Source organism: Melanotaenia boesemani, chromosome 21 (assembly GCF_017639745.1).
Source record: "Melanotaenia boesemani isolate fMelBoe1 chromosome 21, fMelBoe1.pri, whole genome shotgun sequence".
Classification (NCBI taxonomy): domain Eukaryota; kingdom Metazoa; phylum Chordata; class Actinopteri; order Atheriniformes; family Melanotaeniidae; genus Melanotaenia; species Melanotaenia boesemani.
Genome location: NC_055702.1, coordinates 2559823 through 2579698, shown reverse-complemented (window position 1 = coordinate 2579698; position 19876 = coordinate 2559823). Strand labels below are relative to the sequence as shown.

The 19876-nt window shown below is 42.6% G+C and overlaps 1 protein-coding gene across 1 annotated transcript in view; it reads right to left on the bottom strand.

The window, feature by feature from the left end:
- Positions 1–964: 964 nt before the first annotated feature.
- Positions 965–19876, bottom strand: part of grid1b (glutamate receptor, ionotropic, delta 1b) — a 552168-nt gene continuing 533256 nt past the window's right edge. Inside the window, exons 16-18 of the mRNA XM_041974390.1 lie at positions 10293–10533; positions 7489–7627; positions 965–1486 (exon numbers count right to left, since the gene is read on the bottom strand). Of these exons, the coding sequence (XP_041830324.1) occupies positions 1035–1486; positions 7489–7627; positions 10293–10533 (832 nt within the window). The 3' untranslated portion in view covers positions 965–1034. The remainder of the gene's footprint in view (positions 1487–7488; positions 7628–10292; positions 10534–19876) is intronic.

The following is a 19876-nucleotide window of genomic DNA, read 5'->3' as shown; positions in this document are numbered from 1 at the left end:
TACAGTCGGTTATTGGTCCCATTAATATGATGAATGAACAGCAGCAGATCCGTTTGTGGATTTATTTTTCCTCAAATTAAAAAGAAATCACGTTGATATGAACTGACTTTTAGAAGCTGTTTGTTCTGGTTTGTTGGTGTAATCGCAGCCTAAAATCTTCCCCTTCCTGTTTGTTACGTCCATCCTTTAACAAACTGCCGCCAAATAAAAAGCTACTATAAAAACACTTCACTCAGCTGTGTGTAAAATATGAACCAGATAAAAATCCACATATCCCCATCCCCCCCAATTTGTTGAACAAACACCATTTACAGTCAGCATAAGAAAACAAATGTAGAGTCAAGCTCGGGGGGAAAAAAAGGAAAACATTTCTATTTCATATTTAATACAAATGGAAAACAAAAGTGATTATTTCCATCCGATGCTGAAGATATACTGTGTATAGGGTTGGTACGGAGGTGCATAACAGTAGGTGTCCAACACTAAAATGTCCCTACAGCAGTGCATCATGGGTAGCTGTTTACATTGACAAGTTGTGGAGACATCGTTTAAGTTCGGCACTTAGAAAACAATCACAATGAATTCCGCGTCATTGTTTAAACAAAATTTACAAAGCCATTCAAACAGTCATAACTCTTCATCAATGTATAGATTATATTTATAGATATATATATATATATATATATATATACTATTTTTTTTTATCTCTTTTTGTTTGTTTTTATAACTCAACTTCAAAAATTGAGAATATTCAAAATACACTTTGACCTCACTTCGTTCTGTTGGTATTTACAGATATGTACAAGAGAAAAATTACACCCCCCCCCCCCCCCCAACCCCCCCTTTTTTTTTTAATTTCTTCTAAATACAAAATCTTTTTTACTTTGTACATTAGTTTATTTTTCTCCTCCAGAGCTGCCAAACCCACCTCATATCCAAACCTGGACCAGAATCCAGAGAGCAATGACTCAATGATGCAGTTTGACCCCCCCCATGACCCCTCCCATCACTATATCGATGTACTATGGGTGGCCTCAATGGCTTCGGGTATGGGTCCTGCGGAGACTGCCTGGTAGGACATTGGCATGGGTGTCTTGCCAGGGCTCTGCCGGAAGAGCCCCCCGTTGGGAGCCCTGTGTTTGCACTGCATGGTGCCGCTGAGTGGGTGGTGCGGGGGTAGCGTGGTGCTGCCATGGCCCTGGGACGGGGGCAGCGTCCTGCCTAGGGTCCCCCCATGGTGAGGGTGGGGAAGAGGAGGAGGTGGCACCCCCTCCCCTGGGAGGAAGGTGGTCACAGTGAGGCCCGAGGGCGGGTAGTCCCGCACGGACTCCGGACCCGGAACCAGAGAGGCCTGGCTGGGCTGCATGCTGCCGATGTCCAGCGCAGAGATCTCGATAGAGGGGCCGGGGATCTGCTTGTGGGCCAAGTCCTCGTCCAAAAGACTGTTCATACGACGATGCACCTGTTCCAGGTTCACCTCCTTGTCCTATAAGAGGAGGAGTAGGGGTGGAGGATAGAGGAGAGACAGGGGAGGGAGGGGAGGAGGGACACAGAGGCTGAGATTGGCAATGGGCCGGTTTCTCAGACTGTTTCAGGTCTGCTGGCGCTCCATGCATTTTAATCTGGCTCATAGACTGGTCTCATGTTGTGGTTGGGTTTGGTGAGCCCAGCAGGACCTGGACCCCGCAGGAACCAATCTGTGCGTGCACTTTGAAATCAAACTTGGCCAGTGTGAATTAAATGTTGAATGTCTGGAGGAAAAGCATCCTGGAGCCAAACTGACTGCAGTTTGTTGCAGAGCTGTCTGGTTGCTCATTAAACTCTCATTTGACCTTCATGTGCTACGAAAAAAGTAAAGATTGATAAAGTTTTTCTGATTTATTTACTCAACTGAGACTACGTTCACAGGTTTTTCTTCCTCTTTGTGGATTTTTTTCTCCTCGCTGCCCTTGGAGCCGGGACGCTCTGTGCGGGAGGATCTCAGAACTGGTTCCCTTTCAGAACAATTTAATCACAACATCGGCTGACGCTGCATCTCCGGCTGATTGCAGCCATGCATACTTGTTAGGCATTAATAGACACTTGAGTGTTTCCCTGTTGAACCGCAGGTCTGCCTCAGTACGCCGGGTTGAGGACAAAGCGAGAGATAGAAAGCGTGACTTGCATTTTAAGCGAGGTCCTGGATTTGAGTCCAGATTCTCTTCACGTTTGCGTGTTTGCTGCTGCTACAGTCACGGTGTTTGCAGAGAATTTAAAGCAACCGATCTCTTTACAACAAACTCATCAAGCCAGTTAGTGTTGCTGAAGGCAGCCCAGCTTGGCTCCAGCATCGGCTTCAGGTACAGAGATATTAGTGGCTCATCACAGGGACACAGGAAGTGATATTCAGAAAAATGCACGTGACACATTTACACTGTATATTAATACAACACACATGTTCAGTAATGTGGTGTTTCAGAAAGCCCGGACATGCAACCTCCCCACCCCAACCCTGCTGATTGAAGACTTTAGTCTTAGTGTTGTTTTCCTGTTAAAAGTAATCATGTACTACTGGGATTTTTTTTCTGATGGCAGTTTTTGTTAATAAAACTTTCTTTCTACTCATCTGAGAACCCCCAGACCACAGTGATGGTGGTCTGCTGCAGACTGTGGACGTAATCAAGGTGATTTGAGCTTTTATTTGTGAGCTGCCATTTTGAACCCTCAGGTCAGACGTTCAGTCTTTTTGGAGAATATTCAGACAAAAGGACGGAGACGGACACTGAGAACTCTGAGGAAACCTTTATGTATCATTCGAGCAGCAACCTACAGAATGACTGATTTATTTGCGAAGACGTGAAGCTTTTAACTGACTTGACTGACAGCAGGAAAAAATGTCAACTCAGGTTAGAAGTTAAAGGAGAAGCTGGGTCCTTTTCTCAGGTTTCAGTGTACGTTTAGAGGAGCTCCAAACAAATCTGAAACTTAGCTGTTTGGTTTAAATTGTAAACGGGTTTGGATGTGTTGTATCATGGCTCATTTTTAACATGGGTGAGCGATATATGTTAGTCCTGCCAGTGTGTCTATGATACATGTGAAGCACAGATGTCTGGCTGAGCCTATTAGTGGGTCTTTATTGTTGCGAACACCATACAATACATAGATGAGTCTAGAGCAGGGGGTTCTTGCTTTTAACTACATGTCCATGTTGGTAATCTGCTCCATCGTGGGTTAATTGTTCATACACTTGCCTGGGTGCTATGTCACCGAAGGATACCACGAGGGGGCACACTAGAAAATTTACACCAAACAGAGCTGCTGAATCGTAGGATGGAAATGAGCATGAAGGCAGTAATGTGTTTGGTTTATAAGATCCGAGGTGGTTAAATCTAGGAAATTAAAAATACGCTGGTCTCATGTTTGCCCCTACACTTCCTCTGTGGTGTAGTTTTACCGTCTGATGGCATGCAGAACCAATGCTCCGAACCCAAGATATGCAAGCAGTCATAAACATGCATGCATATAATCAAAAGCAACTATATTCTGAGGCTGTGTCCCAATGTCCACCCTTCTCTCTAACCCCTCGTTCACTACATAGGGCTGCACTATATAGCACACTGCATAGAGCACTCATTCTCTTGGCGATTCAGACACAAAGCTGCCTATTTTTTCCCTACAGGCAGACAACGGAACTACCAGCCGTCACCACGGCAACCACAACGCATGGTCAGATACGTGGTCACAATGACCGAAAACCTTCACATCACTTTCTTTTCTATTTTAATGCACTAACACCACTCAAATATTAAATATGACTAATAAAATACTTACATTTATAGGTCAATTCACACCGCTTGATTTTTTGCCTCCTTCGCCATGTTGAGCTTCTGCCCGCAATGCATTGTGGTCTATATTGACCCGTCTAGTGACCATCAATGCTCACTACTTTTCAAGATACATTGTGGGTAATTTTAAGTGCACTACTTTTTCTGTCTGGACATTCGGACACCCCTGTATAGGGCACTACGTAGGGAGTAGGGTGGACATTCGGAGTCTCTGGCTTCTGAAGGTGGGTTTGCTGCCACTAGTGGTTCCTTCGTGTCATTTCCATCAGAATTATAGGGCTTTAAACTATGTTTTTTAGCAATATATCAAACTACAGCAGTGGTTCTCAAGCTGGGGGGCGTGGCAACATGACAGGGGGGCGCATGGGATTAGAAAAATGTAGCAAACTAATGTTTTGACAACTTGAGCTCTTGGAAACATTCTGGTCCACACACCAGACCACTTGGTGGCAGTAATGAACCAATTTACCTAAAAATAAAAAGAAGAAGAAGAAGAAGAAGAAAAATAAAAAGAAGAAGAAGAAAATGAAGAAGAAGAAGAAGAAGGTAAAGAAGAAGAAGAAGAAGAAGAAGCAAAAGATGAAGAAGAAGAACTGCAGCTCAGAGATCAGGGTTTACTGAACACATGGAAGGGAGAAAAGAAAAAGTAAACAGTAAATGTGTTTCTTGTTACATCTCCCTCACGTCTGTGATGTTATGAATGTAGTAAGTTATTTAGTTATACTAAGTGTATATATGTATATATATATATATATATATATATATATATATATACATATATATATATAAAATTAGTAGACCCCTCTTTCTCTCCACCTACAACTGGTCCAGAACGATGGCCGCCCATCCTGGTTCTGGTTCTGTGGGGGTTTTTCCCTCCACTGCTGCCTCATGCAGCTCAGGATGAACTGGCTTATATGAACACATTTCTTGTAAATTTGACTATTTTGGAGTTGTTTTAATTGGATTAAAAGTGGACTATAATGAACTGGATTGTATCTCTAAAGAATTGAGTTGATATGTCTCATATTGAGCGTTTGCTCCCGAACTGGCTCTAAATGAAATCTTACAACTTTTAACTTTCGTACAACCAGCTGCATCGTGTACTTGATGTTCCTAAATCCGATGCTAAATGATGGAGACATGAACTTTTGTCCTTTACTCTTCCTGATTAGCAGGAAAACAACAGTTACAGAAAAAGCTTTTAGCATGAAGGCTAGACGTTGAGGTGCAGAGAGCGCTCCCTGTGAACCACACCTGCCTTCATCTTTTGTTAAAAGGGTGTTGAACCATCAGGCCTGAGCTGGTTTGAATGATGCCTCTTCAGTCTCAAAGCGCTGCTCTCTAAGCCAATTAAAACATCTCAATGCTGCTTATTGTTTCAGCAGACTGGCGCCTCATTAAAATATGTTTTGGGCAGCGTCAAACTGGCAGCTAGCCTAAATAAATAAATGACTGGGATTAAAAGCTCAACCAGTCGTTAGAGACAGACTACCGATGTAGGTGGAGAGGAAGAAAACAACAGCCGTGTGAAAGCTTCCATTCATTTGGAAAACAAACAGCTCTTTTAATGAGAGCTCCCAAAGGAGGGGGCATCTTAAATCATCCCGCCTCCTGCTACTTTACAAATACTGCAACAGTCGAGCGATATGAGGACGTTTGAGGGTGTGTTTGAGTCGCCTTCATGGATCCTCCCAGCAGAAAATAAATCCCAGAGGTGGTGCTGATTACGGTTTGGTCATTGTTAACTGAAAAGGACCAAACTCTGTTGTCATCTTGTCTGTCGTTTCATACCCAACATGAACTTTTGTGAAAGTTTAGGGACTTTTGGAGGCACTTAGAAAACACTGATGCTAAAAACTGTCCCGATCAGAAAGGAGGTAGAAGGCTTTTGGGGGTGGACCTGAATGTTTCTGATCTTTTAAAGCTCCTGCTACAGGAACAGAATGGAGAGCATGAGGATGATTGTGGGAACGAGTTCATTTTCAGTACTTGAGTTTTAAAGCAGCTCAGCAGATTCCTGCATGGACCAGTTTGTAGTAGAGGAAGGTTTTAACAGTTAGATTGAGTTGTTTTTTGTTGGACGACGACTGCGCGTCTCCACTAACTTTACTTTGCTGTGTTTTGTTCTACTTTTTAATCTCAGAAACTTACATAAAAAGTGTCAGGACTTTAAGAGTCGGACCCAGACCTGGTACATCCTTGTTTCCAGAATTTAACTGACTCAGTTATAACCTGGACTCTTGACGAGGTTTTTACCCTGTGGACATGACGTGGAAGCTCCTACGGTCTCAGCGAGGAGTCGATCAGAACCTGAGGAGGCTGGTTATGGTTTGAGGTTATCACATGAAGAATACCGACAAGCCTGTTTGACTTAGATGATGGAAATTATTAAAGATGAGGCGCAGCTGCGTAGGGATCTCACAAGTATAGATATAGATTGTCAAAGAAATAATCAATTATTTTTCCCAACTCTAAATATGTAAAATCACTTGAACGCTCTTTATAGGTTTTTAACTTTCATTTATTTCTATATTTTGATGTCAACATAAAATAATATAGAAAAGTAAAGCAAATTGCATCTAAACCTCCTTTGAATTAATCCTAAATATTAACTCAGAGTGGAAAGCCTACAGAACCTCAGCCTGGACTTCCTAGAAACTACATTATGAAAATGCTTTTGAACATTTCTTTAGAAAGCAGGACAACATCTGGCTGGCTTTGACTTCCAGCTGCTGTTTGACACATAAATAATCCTGGAAGAGTGGAAATAAACTGGACCACATATCTGGAATTAAATATGTTTTCTCCTACATGCCAACCAACACTGACCAGTAAAGTCCTGGTTTTGGGACACCTTGCAGCCTGTTCTCTTTCTTCTCGTGGAGTTTTGAGAAGTACTGTGCGATTGGTCGGACGATTGGACGTTTGAGGTGGGCGTGGCTGACGTGGAAATGTTGTTTATGTTGTTTAGCTTTGTTTTTCGTTCCGTGAAAAAGTTAATTTTCATGGAAAGGGACAATATTGAGGATTTTTATGATTAATCATAGCGTTTAATGTCACAATTAATTGAAGTTAAGTCATCGTGACATCCCTCCAGCTGCAGACTGACTGGAAATGATGCAGCAGTCGTCAAAATAAGTTGAAGAAATGATGTTTTTGGCTGAAAAGGTTTTACAGAACTGGACTGTTGGGAAAATACTGATGAGTGGATCAGGAGTCTTAAACAATGAGCTGCCTCAAGACTTTGCCATCAAGTCTTTGGTTTTCCACTGCAGGTCACCAAGTCTGACATGTGCAGTGAAGTTGTGCAAAAAACAGCCGACGACCTGCCTGAAACTGTGAAAGAGGACCAAACAGGAAGCCCCTCGTGGGTTTATTAGGATGCTGGGTTCAGATATCAGCTCTTAGTTTCATGGATCTTATCATTAACTATCTGCAGCATTTCTGTCTAATTAAAGAATTAAAACTCTTCTTCTCTTTTAGTTTGCATATTTTCTTCCTCAAAAGACTCATTTCCACACAGCTGATGAGGGACGAGTCACATTCCTGTTCAACCAGAAATCAACCTTCTAAAAAAGAAGAACCAGGACCGTGGTAGCGGACAGACATGTTGAATTTGTTGGGGTTTGTTTTCATAGTTGTATAGGAGGTCTATTCTGACCTGTGTCAATAGCTTCTGCTTCATCCCAGCCTCTCTCTCTGTCTGTCCAAATGTCCCTCCTCCCCTCCGATGAAGCAGTTGTAATGTCATTATATGTCAATGGACCAGAAACCCTTGCCAGTCTGTAATCCTTAGTGACCTGCACGAGATCATAGACAGTCAAGTGTAAATAGAGAAATAAAAGGATAGATGGAGAGAGGGAGAGGAGACAGATCACACGGGTGTCCACATTGACATATAATTTGCAATAAGACGTGACACAGTGACAGTAGCAGGCAGGGATCGTGGACGGGGATGTCGGAGACAAATCTTATTGCTGAAGTGTACGGACACGTCTTTTCTGCTCACACTTTAGTTTATGGATCCACATCAAAGCTTCGTCCCCATCACATGACCGAGGTGGTGGCTAACACACAGCATACACTACATGTGTTCATGTGATCGTCCCTCCTGCTTCGTGTTGGGTCGAGCTACAGTGCTTTACCCCCGATACGGCGAGGTAGGCTTGTTTTTATCACCTGCAGCAGGTTTCACACACCTGGTGCATCACATTTACGTTGATATTCCTTAGTGAGTTACGCAGATGTGACAGGCAATGGTGAGGAAAGTGAGATGGTAAAGAGAGTTAGGACAGAGCAGACGCTTCAGTGTGTTCAGCTGTGACATCAGAGTAACCAGGAAAAGGTTTTAACTGGGACGGTACGATATATTTACCTTTTCCTGATATTAGCCTGCACGACATATACCTATCGCAACAAGTTAAGGAAGTGACGTTGTTCTAAATGCTGCTGTGCATTCATGTTCTTCAACAGTGAATCAAATGGACTCTGATCCGAAGTCCGGTGTGAAAATGCAGCTAAACTGATGCAGAGTAAAAAAACGAGCTCTGGTCCTCTTTCAAATGTTGATGCATACAAAGACATCAGTAGGATTAAAGTCAGCTCATGATGAAGTTATATTTAGCTAACTTTCTTATCTTGCACTCTTGCTGTTTAGGTACCATGACGGGAACACAGAAGAACTCAAGGCTAAAACGAACGGCACGTCGGCTATTTGCAACTATTTGAGTCACAAGAGATGCGACACTACAGACAGCAGGGGATGCACGACGAATCTCCGCTGCCACCTGCAGGACAACCACAGGAGTTCCTAAAATCAAGCTTTAGCTAAAACAACACTGCTAACATTAAGTCAAACACAAGCTGTAAAGTTTAACGGAGGCCCGTGCAGGATGAAACATCGTAGGATCATGGCAGCTTTCAGCAGATGTTTTCCTGACATCGTGCAGCTCTAGTTTGAACTCACTTCAGATCATTTCCCAGAACTGAGAAAACAGCTGTTGTTACATGTGAGCTACTTTTTAGAACAGCTTCTGCTCATTTCTGACACAACTGAAAATGCTCAGACTTCATTTAACTGTGTTTGTTTCTGCTGCATGAAAACGTAGGATGTCCGTCTGTCTGTGTAAATGAGCTCTGAATGAGCTGCTCGTTCACAGCAGATCTGTGAAGTTAGACATTCAGGATGGAGCGACGGTCGGTGACGATGCTGAATTCAGATCTTCATCCTGATACAAGAACTGTGAGTTCTGCATGTGCACGTGCAGTTTATGTGATTGTTGTTGCACAGACCTGCAGATATAACTGTTTATCGGTGTAGTTTAGTTTAGGAGTGAATTTTTTATTTAAATTAATCCTACATTCTAATTTCTGGATTTATGGTAAAAGTCCTAAAGTTTGACATTTTGGTGATAGCTGCTGCTTTCACTGAGACTGAGATTTTTAAACATGGCGGTCTTTATAGCTCCGCCCCCAGCCAGCCCATTGATGTAAGTAGCTGTTTTCAGAGCTTTGGTGGGCTCTGGAACTGGTCTGGTGGAAAAAACCCAGTGGCCTCCTACTAAAACTGGTCGTATCAGGATATATCAGATGTTCCAGAGTTTGAGGAGACGGCCGATGGCTGTCATTGATTAGAGTTTATACAGATTTAATAAATGCTGTTCCTCTTTAAACTCTTTAAAGATGTTAAACCAGCTTTTATGATGGTGATGTGGTTCCTGACGGCAGTGTGGTGGATATTCTAATGGTGCACGTTAACAGAGTGGACGACTATTCATCTTCTGGAACTGAAATGTAAAAGTGTTGCGGTACTTTCTGTTTCTGACACCATTATCCCTCTTTGCCTGCTAATTATCAGCTCTTTTCAGAGCCCCTGGGAGCAGGAAATTACCAAAGCTTTGCTGTAGAAAATGAGTTTATAACAATAATTCAATACTGAGCACTTGAATGGTTACGGAGCCAGCACAGTGGGAATTAATCTGCGGGGAAGTGGGGGTGTTGGGAAACATGCAGGACGGGGTAGGAGTCGACAGCGTTCGCTTGTAAGGCCTCGAGGGTTTGAGCCAAGACAAAGAAAAAAGAAGCTGTAGTTTTATGAGCGTGTTAGTAAAAGTAATGGCCGAGTGGAGTATGCTGTGTGCTTCATGTGGTTCAGGGAATATACGAACACGATGAGCTCTGGTGTCTGGAAGTTTAGGAGGAGGTGGGCGGGAAGTGATGGAAAAAAAAAAGGGTGGGGTTTAATAATAAGAGACCAAATTTGATTTCAGTGAGTGTCCTGGGCTGATGAGACTCGTCTTCTACTCTGTCCTGCCTCCCCTCCATCACTAAATCTACTCTCCTCTACAGCTGGGTGTACTGCAGCTCTACTAAGTCGGGGCTCGCGTCTGCGGCTGGATCCTTAAAGTAGAGTGTGGCAGTGTCTTCCCCCCGCTGGCCCGTCCGCCGGGCCCTAAGCTCGGTCACCTCTTTGGGCTGCTCCTGGCGGCAGCGGTTGCTGTTCCACCACGCCTCCAGCCCGGCCACCAGGCAGGCCAGCAGCAGGCCGGCGGCCAGGATGCAGAAGATGCCGGCGAAGCTGTGCAGCTTGAGGGAGCGGCCGTCGGGGTGGGCGCTGGCGTGGCTGCTGAGGTCGCAGCGGCCGGTGCGGGGCCACCACTTCTGCTTCATGATGTCCAGGTCTCCTTTCTCCTGGAGCTCCAGGATTCTGAAGGAAATGAGACAAACAGGTCAGTCAGATCCCAACACGTTACCTCTCGCAGTTCGAGGCGAGAGTTTTAAAAAAACTAGGGGCCAAAAAGCCAGTTTGGGTGTCACCATTCAGGAGCCTCATCGGCCAGTTTACACAGTAATGAATAACGAGCTGTTGATAAATGTTCCAAACATGAACATGTAAATAGCCATGAACATTCTGTTCATGTGGTTTCAGAAATGCCCTCAATTAGGCAGATCCAGTAACAACACATCCATTTAAAAATGATTCAGGACATTCATCATGTTTATTTTTATGTATTTAAAAAGAATGTTTTTATCCACAACATCTGCAGCACATTATTTAGGTGCAGAATGAATGCTGCTTTAGGGTCAAAGGAACGATTTGTATCTCCGATGAAAATCAAAAGGACAAAACACAACACATATTCCTCTCCAGGATCAGCTGAATGACAGCATCCAACATGGATGGATGAATCCAGTCCAGTGATAGCAGGGAAATACTCGTCTGTCTCCCACCGCATGTCGGTGGCACAGGTCCGAATCCCGGCAAAAAACTAACGGGATGGGATTTGGAAAGTGGAAACCATGGTCTCACCAGCAGATCAACAGGTTGGACATCAGTTAGGCTCCTTTGTGTCTGACTTTAGAAAAAACAACACAAATTCCTTCAGAACCAAACTGAGCTGTTTTAGTTACCACAAACATTTATCAGCCTGTTCAGAGTAACAATGAAAAGACATTTAAAAAGAAATAAGTTTGTTTCTAAAAGTCTAAATTACAGCCCTGACAAATGGGCGAATCAATGAAATTGAATTCATTCATCAGCTTAAACACAGCAGCAGGCTAAAAAATGAGCATCTTGTTTTGTTCGAGGAAGGCCAGTTTGTTTGCGTCAGTCTCACTTCAAACATTCAATTATGTTTGAGTCTGAAGTCGTGCAGTATGCAGCAAATTGTCCCTGCCTCATCCAGCTGTAACTTCATCGCACGGAGGGGTCATAGCGCGAGGAGGCGTCCATGTGGAGGAAGGAAAGTGTTCAAAGTTTCTGCCACTAACTGTCTGAGAAGAAGCTTTAATAAAAGGAGATTGAGAAAACTCATTTTTCAAACGGCCCTGGGGTCAAACATCAGTTTGAAAATCAACAAATGACTGCAGGAGATGTGTTTACTGAGGCTAATGCTGCTGGAAACTGTCTGAATTGTCTCTTCAGAGTGACAGCATGATTGTTTGTTTTTTCTTTTCTCTACAGGCTCAGAATATGAATCAACCTCACAAACATGCAGCCCGCTTGACCCAAGCCGGCTGAAGTAATTTCACCGTGAAAGGTGAGTAACCTGAACATAGGTTCGCATAAAAATGCACAATGCTGACACAATGAAAGTAATTTGTACAGAAAAAACAGGAGGCTGACTCTGGGTCATAAATACATCTCAGTTAAAGCTGCCATTTGCACAGGGTGAATGTTCAGCTGCAGGAAGGTGGAGGTGCAGCACATGAAACCTCACAGGAATCTCCCAATCAAGCCTTCAGACGCTGGCTATGAAAACTAGACTTTCACAGCTGGAGCGGGGCCCATTAAGCTCATTTACCAAAATGAAGAAGTCTTTTTAATGATTTGTTTTTATGAGAAAAAAAAAAATAAAAATCATGATTTTTTTCCACTTCAATCTGCTCTACTAACTCTGTCCCCCTAAACACGGCAACTATGAAGGAAGATGGCCTCTGCCTGGTTAAAAATAAAAGCATAATTCCGTATTTTAAATCCGCAACAGAGGAAACTAGATAACTTCTGCAACCAGGTGTGGGCAGGGGGAGATCAGTATTCAGCATAACGGCTGTTATCGTGCATCCGTATGAAAAAAGTCATGGTGTTATCAGTTATTAGGAACTGGCTCAGTTTTGTGTGCTTAGTATTAAACACGTTGCTCAATTAGTTAAAAGTCTGTTTCTAGCAAAGATGGCAGAACAACCGATTCTTTTCAGATGTTGCCGAGTGGGAGAAATGACTGCGTTCAAGTGAGCAGATACATTTTAAATTCACTGAGTTCTTTGAATATGTTGTTTATTTTGAGAAATCGTTGGTTATAACGAAGACTTAACGGTCAACTTCCGGGACAACTTATCCAAGCTGTTTACTTCTGCCGAGGGCTGGGTGATGTCCATCACAAACCATAACTCCAATCTAAATGATGAGATATGATGTACATCTCTATTATTTTCCCCTGTAAATCAGCGTTTCTCAGTCCTGGTCCTCAGGCTCTGCCCTGCATGTTAAAGAGGTGTCCACACTTTAACAACCTGCCTCAAATGAGGCAAACTTGCAAAGAACAGGGTCTCTAATCCACGCTGAACATCAGTGAAGAGATTTATATGTTGTAGATTCTGTTATCGTAAAAGTTTGAGTAAAACTAAACCAAGAATTAAAAGTCCAGTTTTCTTTATTGAAGCTCTTCTGACTCACGTTGGATCAAAACTTGGGAAGTTGATGTAGTTTGTGCTTCATGAACTGTGGGTAACTCTCACCCAGCAGGCCTGCAGCTCAGTGTGTTGACTTACGGACTTAAATTAAGCTCCTCTGCCAGGACCATGGAGGTACAACACACCGTTAGCTCCAGTAAAACCAGAGCCCAGTTTACTGCATGTAATCTGCTCAGCTGAACATGCTGGAGGTCAACACGCCGCTGTTTCCATCTCTGCTGTTCCCCCTCAAACACCCCAAGGACAAAATAGTTTTGTAGCACAAATGAGCAACAAAGTCTGCGAAGGTTATTAATAAGGAGGATTATCAAATGGAAACCAGGGACGGAGGTAATGCAGCAGTTCTGGGACCTGGTTTTAAAATGATGGTTGGAAATGTGGAGATAATGGTTTCTGTGCTGAACAATATCTCTGGCCTCCATTTAACCCTCGGACACATTATTCTTGCTCGTCCCTGAGATCTGCGCTGCGAGGACGCCTCGTGCTGCTGAACGCCTCCTGAACCGGGCCGGGCCCCAGAGCGAAAGCTTCATCAGCAAGGAGCGGAGCGGTACCAATGAATCCCTTCGTAAACACAGAGAAGCAGCCTTTCTACATCACTCCTGCTGGGTAGAAGGAAACTTCCATTAAAGAAGAGGCTAAACTACTTTCTTTGACACTAGTAGACTTTATTCATATGGAAACACAAAGTTCCCCTAAAAGCACCTCCTTAAGTCATCATGAAGTCATACTTGATGTCTCATAAGAATAAGAAAACGTGACCTCAGTTAAAGCTATATTTGTATTATCACTTTCTAAATTGATTAGGTTTTTGGTCTTAGAATGAACCATTTTCATGTATTTCTACACAGAATGAGTAAAACACCAGAAAGGATGATCTGTCTGAGGAGTTAGAGGAAGGAAAGAACAAGCAGCAACAAGAGATTCGACTTTTTCGACCATTTTCAGCTGGTTCTTGCTGGGTCTGAGTTCTACCAGTCTCAGCTTCGTCCACGGCAGGATTTTATTAGTAGTAAAGTCCATGGTTTTATCTACAACTTCATGACTCCGGCGTTGCTGCCATTAATACTGTGGTGCATCCTGATGACCTCGTATCTGCTGCCACATGCCGACATGAGGTGCGTTCAATTACCCCTAGAATCACACAAAACCTAAATAAACCCAAAACACCTACATTTTAAAAAAACCTCTCAAATATCATTAGAACGTTTTTACGCTCTCATGAGGTGTTTTTTTCAGACGTGTCGATATAAAAGTATATCGCAGAGTGTAATGGAAACACTTTTTTTTCATTTACATGTCCCCAGATGTGACGTAGTCGTTCACATGACCAGTTCATTTAAAAAAAGATGGTATGAGTAGACGCAGGAGGAGACGGAGATCTTTTTACAAACAACTAAAGAAAAAATACAGCAGCCATCCTTGATCGCAGTCAACCGCGAAATGCAGAGTTTTACATAGAATTAGAAATTTCCTTCCTTCTCAAAAGTGGAGTCTCATGGGACGGGATTTTTTTACTAAACCCCATTCAATGGAAACATCTGCAAATCGCAACTGCACTTTGTGAAAATTTAAGAAATATCACATTTATTTAGCAAAATACTGGAAATGCAGCTATAGACAGATGCATGAACATCTGGAGGTGAGACACTGACCTACAGTTACTGATAAGACTGTCTTATTCTGTCATATTAGTGAAACATCGGCGCCTTAACTTAAACTATGGTTCTGTAAAATGCAGATTTTAATAACGGACAATCAACACTGGCATATAAAACAATAATCTGCTTATATCAGAGTAAGTTATCAAAGGCTGGTAATTTCTTTGCATAAGCTGTTAATTTTCTACGTTCTCTCCAGTCTTTAGGCTGCAGAACAACATGTATGTGATCTGTTTCTGTTACTGACTGAATTATTTTTATTTTCTGGTCACAGCTTTGTCCTGATAGGAGCAAATAACCTTTCATTTCATAATCTCTCCCAAATTAGACATTTACTCTCAGCAACACAGCAACTAGCCCATTAACTAGCTGTTAGCCCATTAACTAGCAGCTAGCCCATTAACTAGCTGTTAGCCCATTAACTAGCTGTTACCCCGCTGTTAGCCCATTAACTAGCAGCTAGCCCATTAACTAGCTGTTAGCCCGCTGTTAGCCCATTAACTAGCAGCTAGCCCATTAACTAGCTGTTAGCCCATTAACTAGCTGTTAGCCCGCTGTTAGCCCATTAACTAGCTGTTAGCCCATTAACTAGCAGCTAGCCCATTAACTAGCTGTTAGCCCGCTGTTAGCCCATTAACTAGCTGTTAGCCCATTAACTAGCTGTTAGCCCGCTGTTAGCCCATTAACTAGCTGTTAGCCCATTAACTAGCTGTTAGCCCGCTGTTAGCCCATTAACTAGCTGTTAGCCCATTAACTAGCAGCTAGCCCATTAACTAGCTGTTAGCCCGCTGTTAGCCCATTAACTAGCTGTTAGCCCATTAACTAGCTGTTAGCCCGCTGTTAGCCCATTAACTAGCTGTTAGCCCATTAACTAGCAGCTAGCCCATTAACTAGCTGTTAGCCCGCTGTTAGCCCATTAACTAGCTGTTAGCCCATTAACTAGCTGTTAGCCCGCTGTTAGCCCGCTGTTAGCCCATTAACTAGCTGTTAGCCCATTAACTAGCAGCTAGCCCATTAACTAGCTGTTAGCCCGCTGTTAGCCCATTAACTAGCTGTTAGCCCATTAACTAGCGTAATGAACGTTACCCGTTGTGCCACGTTAAGCTAAACGCAACATGGAAACGTGCAATTTAGTGCTGACTAAACGATGATACGGACACTTCCTGACCAGCTGTCTCTAAAATCTCTCCATTAAACCTGGATGAATCAGTATTAACCACACCCACTTCAAATTTACAACCAATCACACAATAGTTCTTGTACTACGCGAGATGCCCAGATGAAGTATCTAGAACAAGAAGTTCTGTGTTCTTGTGGGGTGTGTACCAACATTTACATGTTTTAATGAAGAGTGTTGAAGGAATTAAATGATTGACAAGCCTCTCGGGGCCTATTCGCGTAAACGGTTTACTTTACGGAAGCAAAATATTCTCAGTGCTGGTTTGAAGGGGAGATTTTGCATCGTAATGGATTCTCTTTGCTCTTTTAACTTCTTATTCTCACATCACACGAGGCTCCACAAGAGCTTTTGTGGTCCATGTGGTTTCCAGAGATTTCTTCATGTTTCATTAGATAACATCACCTCAAACTGAGAGACTCAAGGAGAATGGCCACACAGTAGCTGATACCGAGGTTCTTATTTTCAGGCTCTGAATCTTTGCAGTTTTGTGGTGTTTTTTTTAATCACTCTAATATCAACTTTAGATCAGTTTTGTTCATGAGTAATTTAAATATATTATTTTTGATTTTCTTCTTCTGCAGTTTGTAGTTGGACATTAGAGATGTTCCCCATCTCCACAATGACCTTTAGATGTCTGTAATTTTAAATTTATGTTGCTGAATATCATCTTCACACAAGCATCTGTCCCGATTCTTAGAAAAAAACCCAGTAGGTGTTCTACTGCTGGTGAGCTGTAAACATAAAGAGTGACTTTATCCTTGAGCTGTTTTCAGATTTAATAGAAATAACTAGAGGCTCCGAGTCAGTACATGTACTTTATCACTATTAATGCCAAAAAAATTTAATTTAGCCCTGAATGCAGCGCAGTCATCAGCAGGCTGGTGTGCTGTTTGCTGTCACTGCAGAGGAATAAATGTTACTTATGTACAGCGTTGTTTTACTGCCGGCAGTCATAGGCACCAACAAGGAGGAAAAATGGTTCAGCTCTGTTTGGGGTGGATGGCTGCTTTTAGCTCGAATTTCCCTGGATTATCCAGGTCTTGTAATGACCTCTGTTCTTAAGTCAAGCTGGAAAACATCAGTGTGTTAGTTATAGATGCCAACACTGAGACTCACACTACTGATCTGTTAGTGTGGAAGTCCATTTTTGAGGAGTTGTAGTGTATTATCCAGTTTCATCCTCCCCTCGGGTGGTTGGTCTTCAGTTACAGAGCGGTCGGTCTCAGAGCTCAAAGAGAAATGGGATTATCTCACAGCATGAGTCTGACCTGAGAGGAGCACTAAGCCAGAGCCAGGAGGGAAGATGAGGAGGTGTGGAGATGTCTCACCTCCCACATCTCCGTGTTAACATCTCTGTCCACGCTTCAACCTCAGATCTGTCCTTTGTCACAGAGAGTCTGGCGGCTGTTTAACCGTCTACAAACATTTCCTGCTACCCTTCCCACTAACTTCATTTAGTCTGTCATAACTGGGATTCAGATTCCTGCTGCTTTTCATTCCACACACAACCTTTCCCAGCTGGCGGGGTGTACAGGTGCACATACCTGCTGCCACTCAGAGGTGAGAAAATCCTACAAAAATTAATTTTCATTGAACTGAAAATCCTGGTAATTCTAGTCGTAAAACGCTTAAAGTTTCCTTTTCTAGCTAATTTCCTCCTGTAGATCTGATTTACCTGAACTGTGAACCTGTGCATTGCATCCATCTCTAAATACAAATGATTTTTTTCTTTCCTCTATTAGAATTAAGAACCAGTTGTACAAGATTTACTAATAACTGAATCTCAATATAAGTGACTAAAGACTTTTTTGGAGTTCCCCCAGGTTTAATTGTTGGCCCCTTCTTCTTCTATACATCATGGATTCTCTGGTCTTTAAGGGACACTGTCCTGCAGATTTAAATACTCCCCTGTTCTAACACACCAGATTTAAGTGAAAACTGATCCAACAACTTGTCAAATTTTGTACAATGACTGATTACTTTGACTCAGGTGTGCTGAAACTAGGGATGCACCGATACCAGTATTGAGTATAGGTCCGATGCTGTGTGTGTGAACTTGGTATTCAGTGTTCAGTTTTTGTCCATTCACCTACTAAAAATCATAACTATATAATTAAAGTATCTTTATTCCATTTAAGGATTCTCTGATTTCTAACTGGCGTATTGGACAGATTCACTTCTGTTAATTCCAGCTTGGATCATTCAGACAAGTAAAATAAGTCCATGTGATGGTGATATTTGTGAATCAGTTTGCGGTTCAGGTCTGTATCAGGATAACTAATCGACTGAGGCTGTATGTTGTTCAGAAATCCTGAGCAGCTCAATACATGAACATGAAATTTCTGCCTTCAAACTGACAAACAAAAGCAGTAATCCCACATGAAGCCCAAAATCTTCTTTAAGTGCATTTAAATAAATAAACACAGGTTATGATAAGTCTCCTCTGCTGTTCTAACGCCTACAAAGCACCATCAACTTCCTCTCTTTATTCTGGGAACTGATCGATACGAGACGAGTGAGAAAGCTTTCAGAGCTCAACATTAATTTCATGATGCAACAACGTGGAGATTTACTAAACTATTTTTAAACTCTCACTGGGATCAATTTGTGCTGCAGGTTTTGTTGCGGCTCGCCGACTTCGTCTGAGGGAGATGATGGACTTTTAAATTTTCAACCTATGTCGGGACATCTGCCTCGGAAAAAATGGAGTGAGTAATTAGCAGAAGTTCTCCTGTTTCCACGCACACCGTGAACAATCCTATTAGCTTCACAATGGCACCGCTTAATGCAAGCTCTTTTCATGCAAGCTTAATTGACTTTAGCGGCGAGGGTGGTTGTTGATTTAACGAAGAGTGAACTGCCTGCAGGAGGTGTTTCCAGCACCTGCACTCGTCTGTGAAGTTTGGAGTCGGAACATCCCTTGTTAGCATACGTTTAAAGGCAGGCTGCTGTAATTGGCTCAGACAGGAGCTGCACTGAGACTCCTCACTCACATCAGAGGATTTACAGAAACATAATGAAGACTTAATGTCAACAAGGGGGATCAAACTGCTGGCAAAGCCTCCAACCTTCATCATTAACTCCTCTTCAAGCTTTGTTTGACTGCACAGTCATAAACAGCTAAAATAATCACCACAAGCCACACGTTTCTTCTTCCTTTGCTAAAACTCTAATAACAGGTGACAGTTTTCTGCTACCGTCCCAGCATGTGTACATTCACCTCTTTCCTACATCCATCTATTAACCAGAACTCGTCTCCAACCCGGCAGAAAGAAACATTTTACAGAACTGATTGTATCAAAAATCGTGATCCAGCTGTCATCTTTTATATTTCAGCTCCAAGCAGCTAGAATGTCTTTTCATCCTGATCAAACGTTCTCCAGCTTTCTGAAGCTCTTTCAAAGTTTTCTTTGGACATTTTCAGTCCAGTCCTGATTCCTGACTATTTTCTGAGTAACTTTATTCTGAACTATGAATCATTGAGGCAGAAAAAAGGCTCCTAACTCAAAGGATGAGCCAGCTTGTCGCACAGACGCATAATTTGTTCCCCTTTCTTTAGTTTAATCTGTGAGAACCAGCAGAGATCAGACAGTCTGACAGACAGAAAACAGGATTTTAGCAGCAACAAGGTGATTCCAAACATCTTGTAGCTGGAAACTTGGCCTATCTCAGCATGGAGGTAGAAACTGGACATGCGGAGGACAAAAGGTGGCTGTAGCTCAGGAGGAAGAGCAGTCGTCTTCCAACCAGAAGGTAGGTGGATCAATTTCAGGCTTCCACTGACTACATTGGGCGAGACACTTAACCCCACATTGCCTTCCGATTATTGGGGTATGAGTGTGTGAATATTTGTTGTAAAGCACTTTGAGGGGTCAAACTGACTGGAAAAGCGCTGTATAAGTACAAGCCCATTTACCATTTACCATAAGAAGAAGAGTCAGGACTGAAAACTATCTACACCAGATGAACAGGATCTGAAATCCAGCAAAGACCTGAACCAGGACCTGAAAGATGCA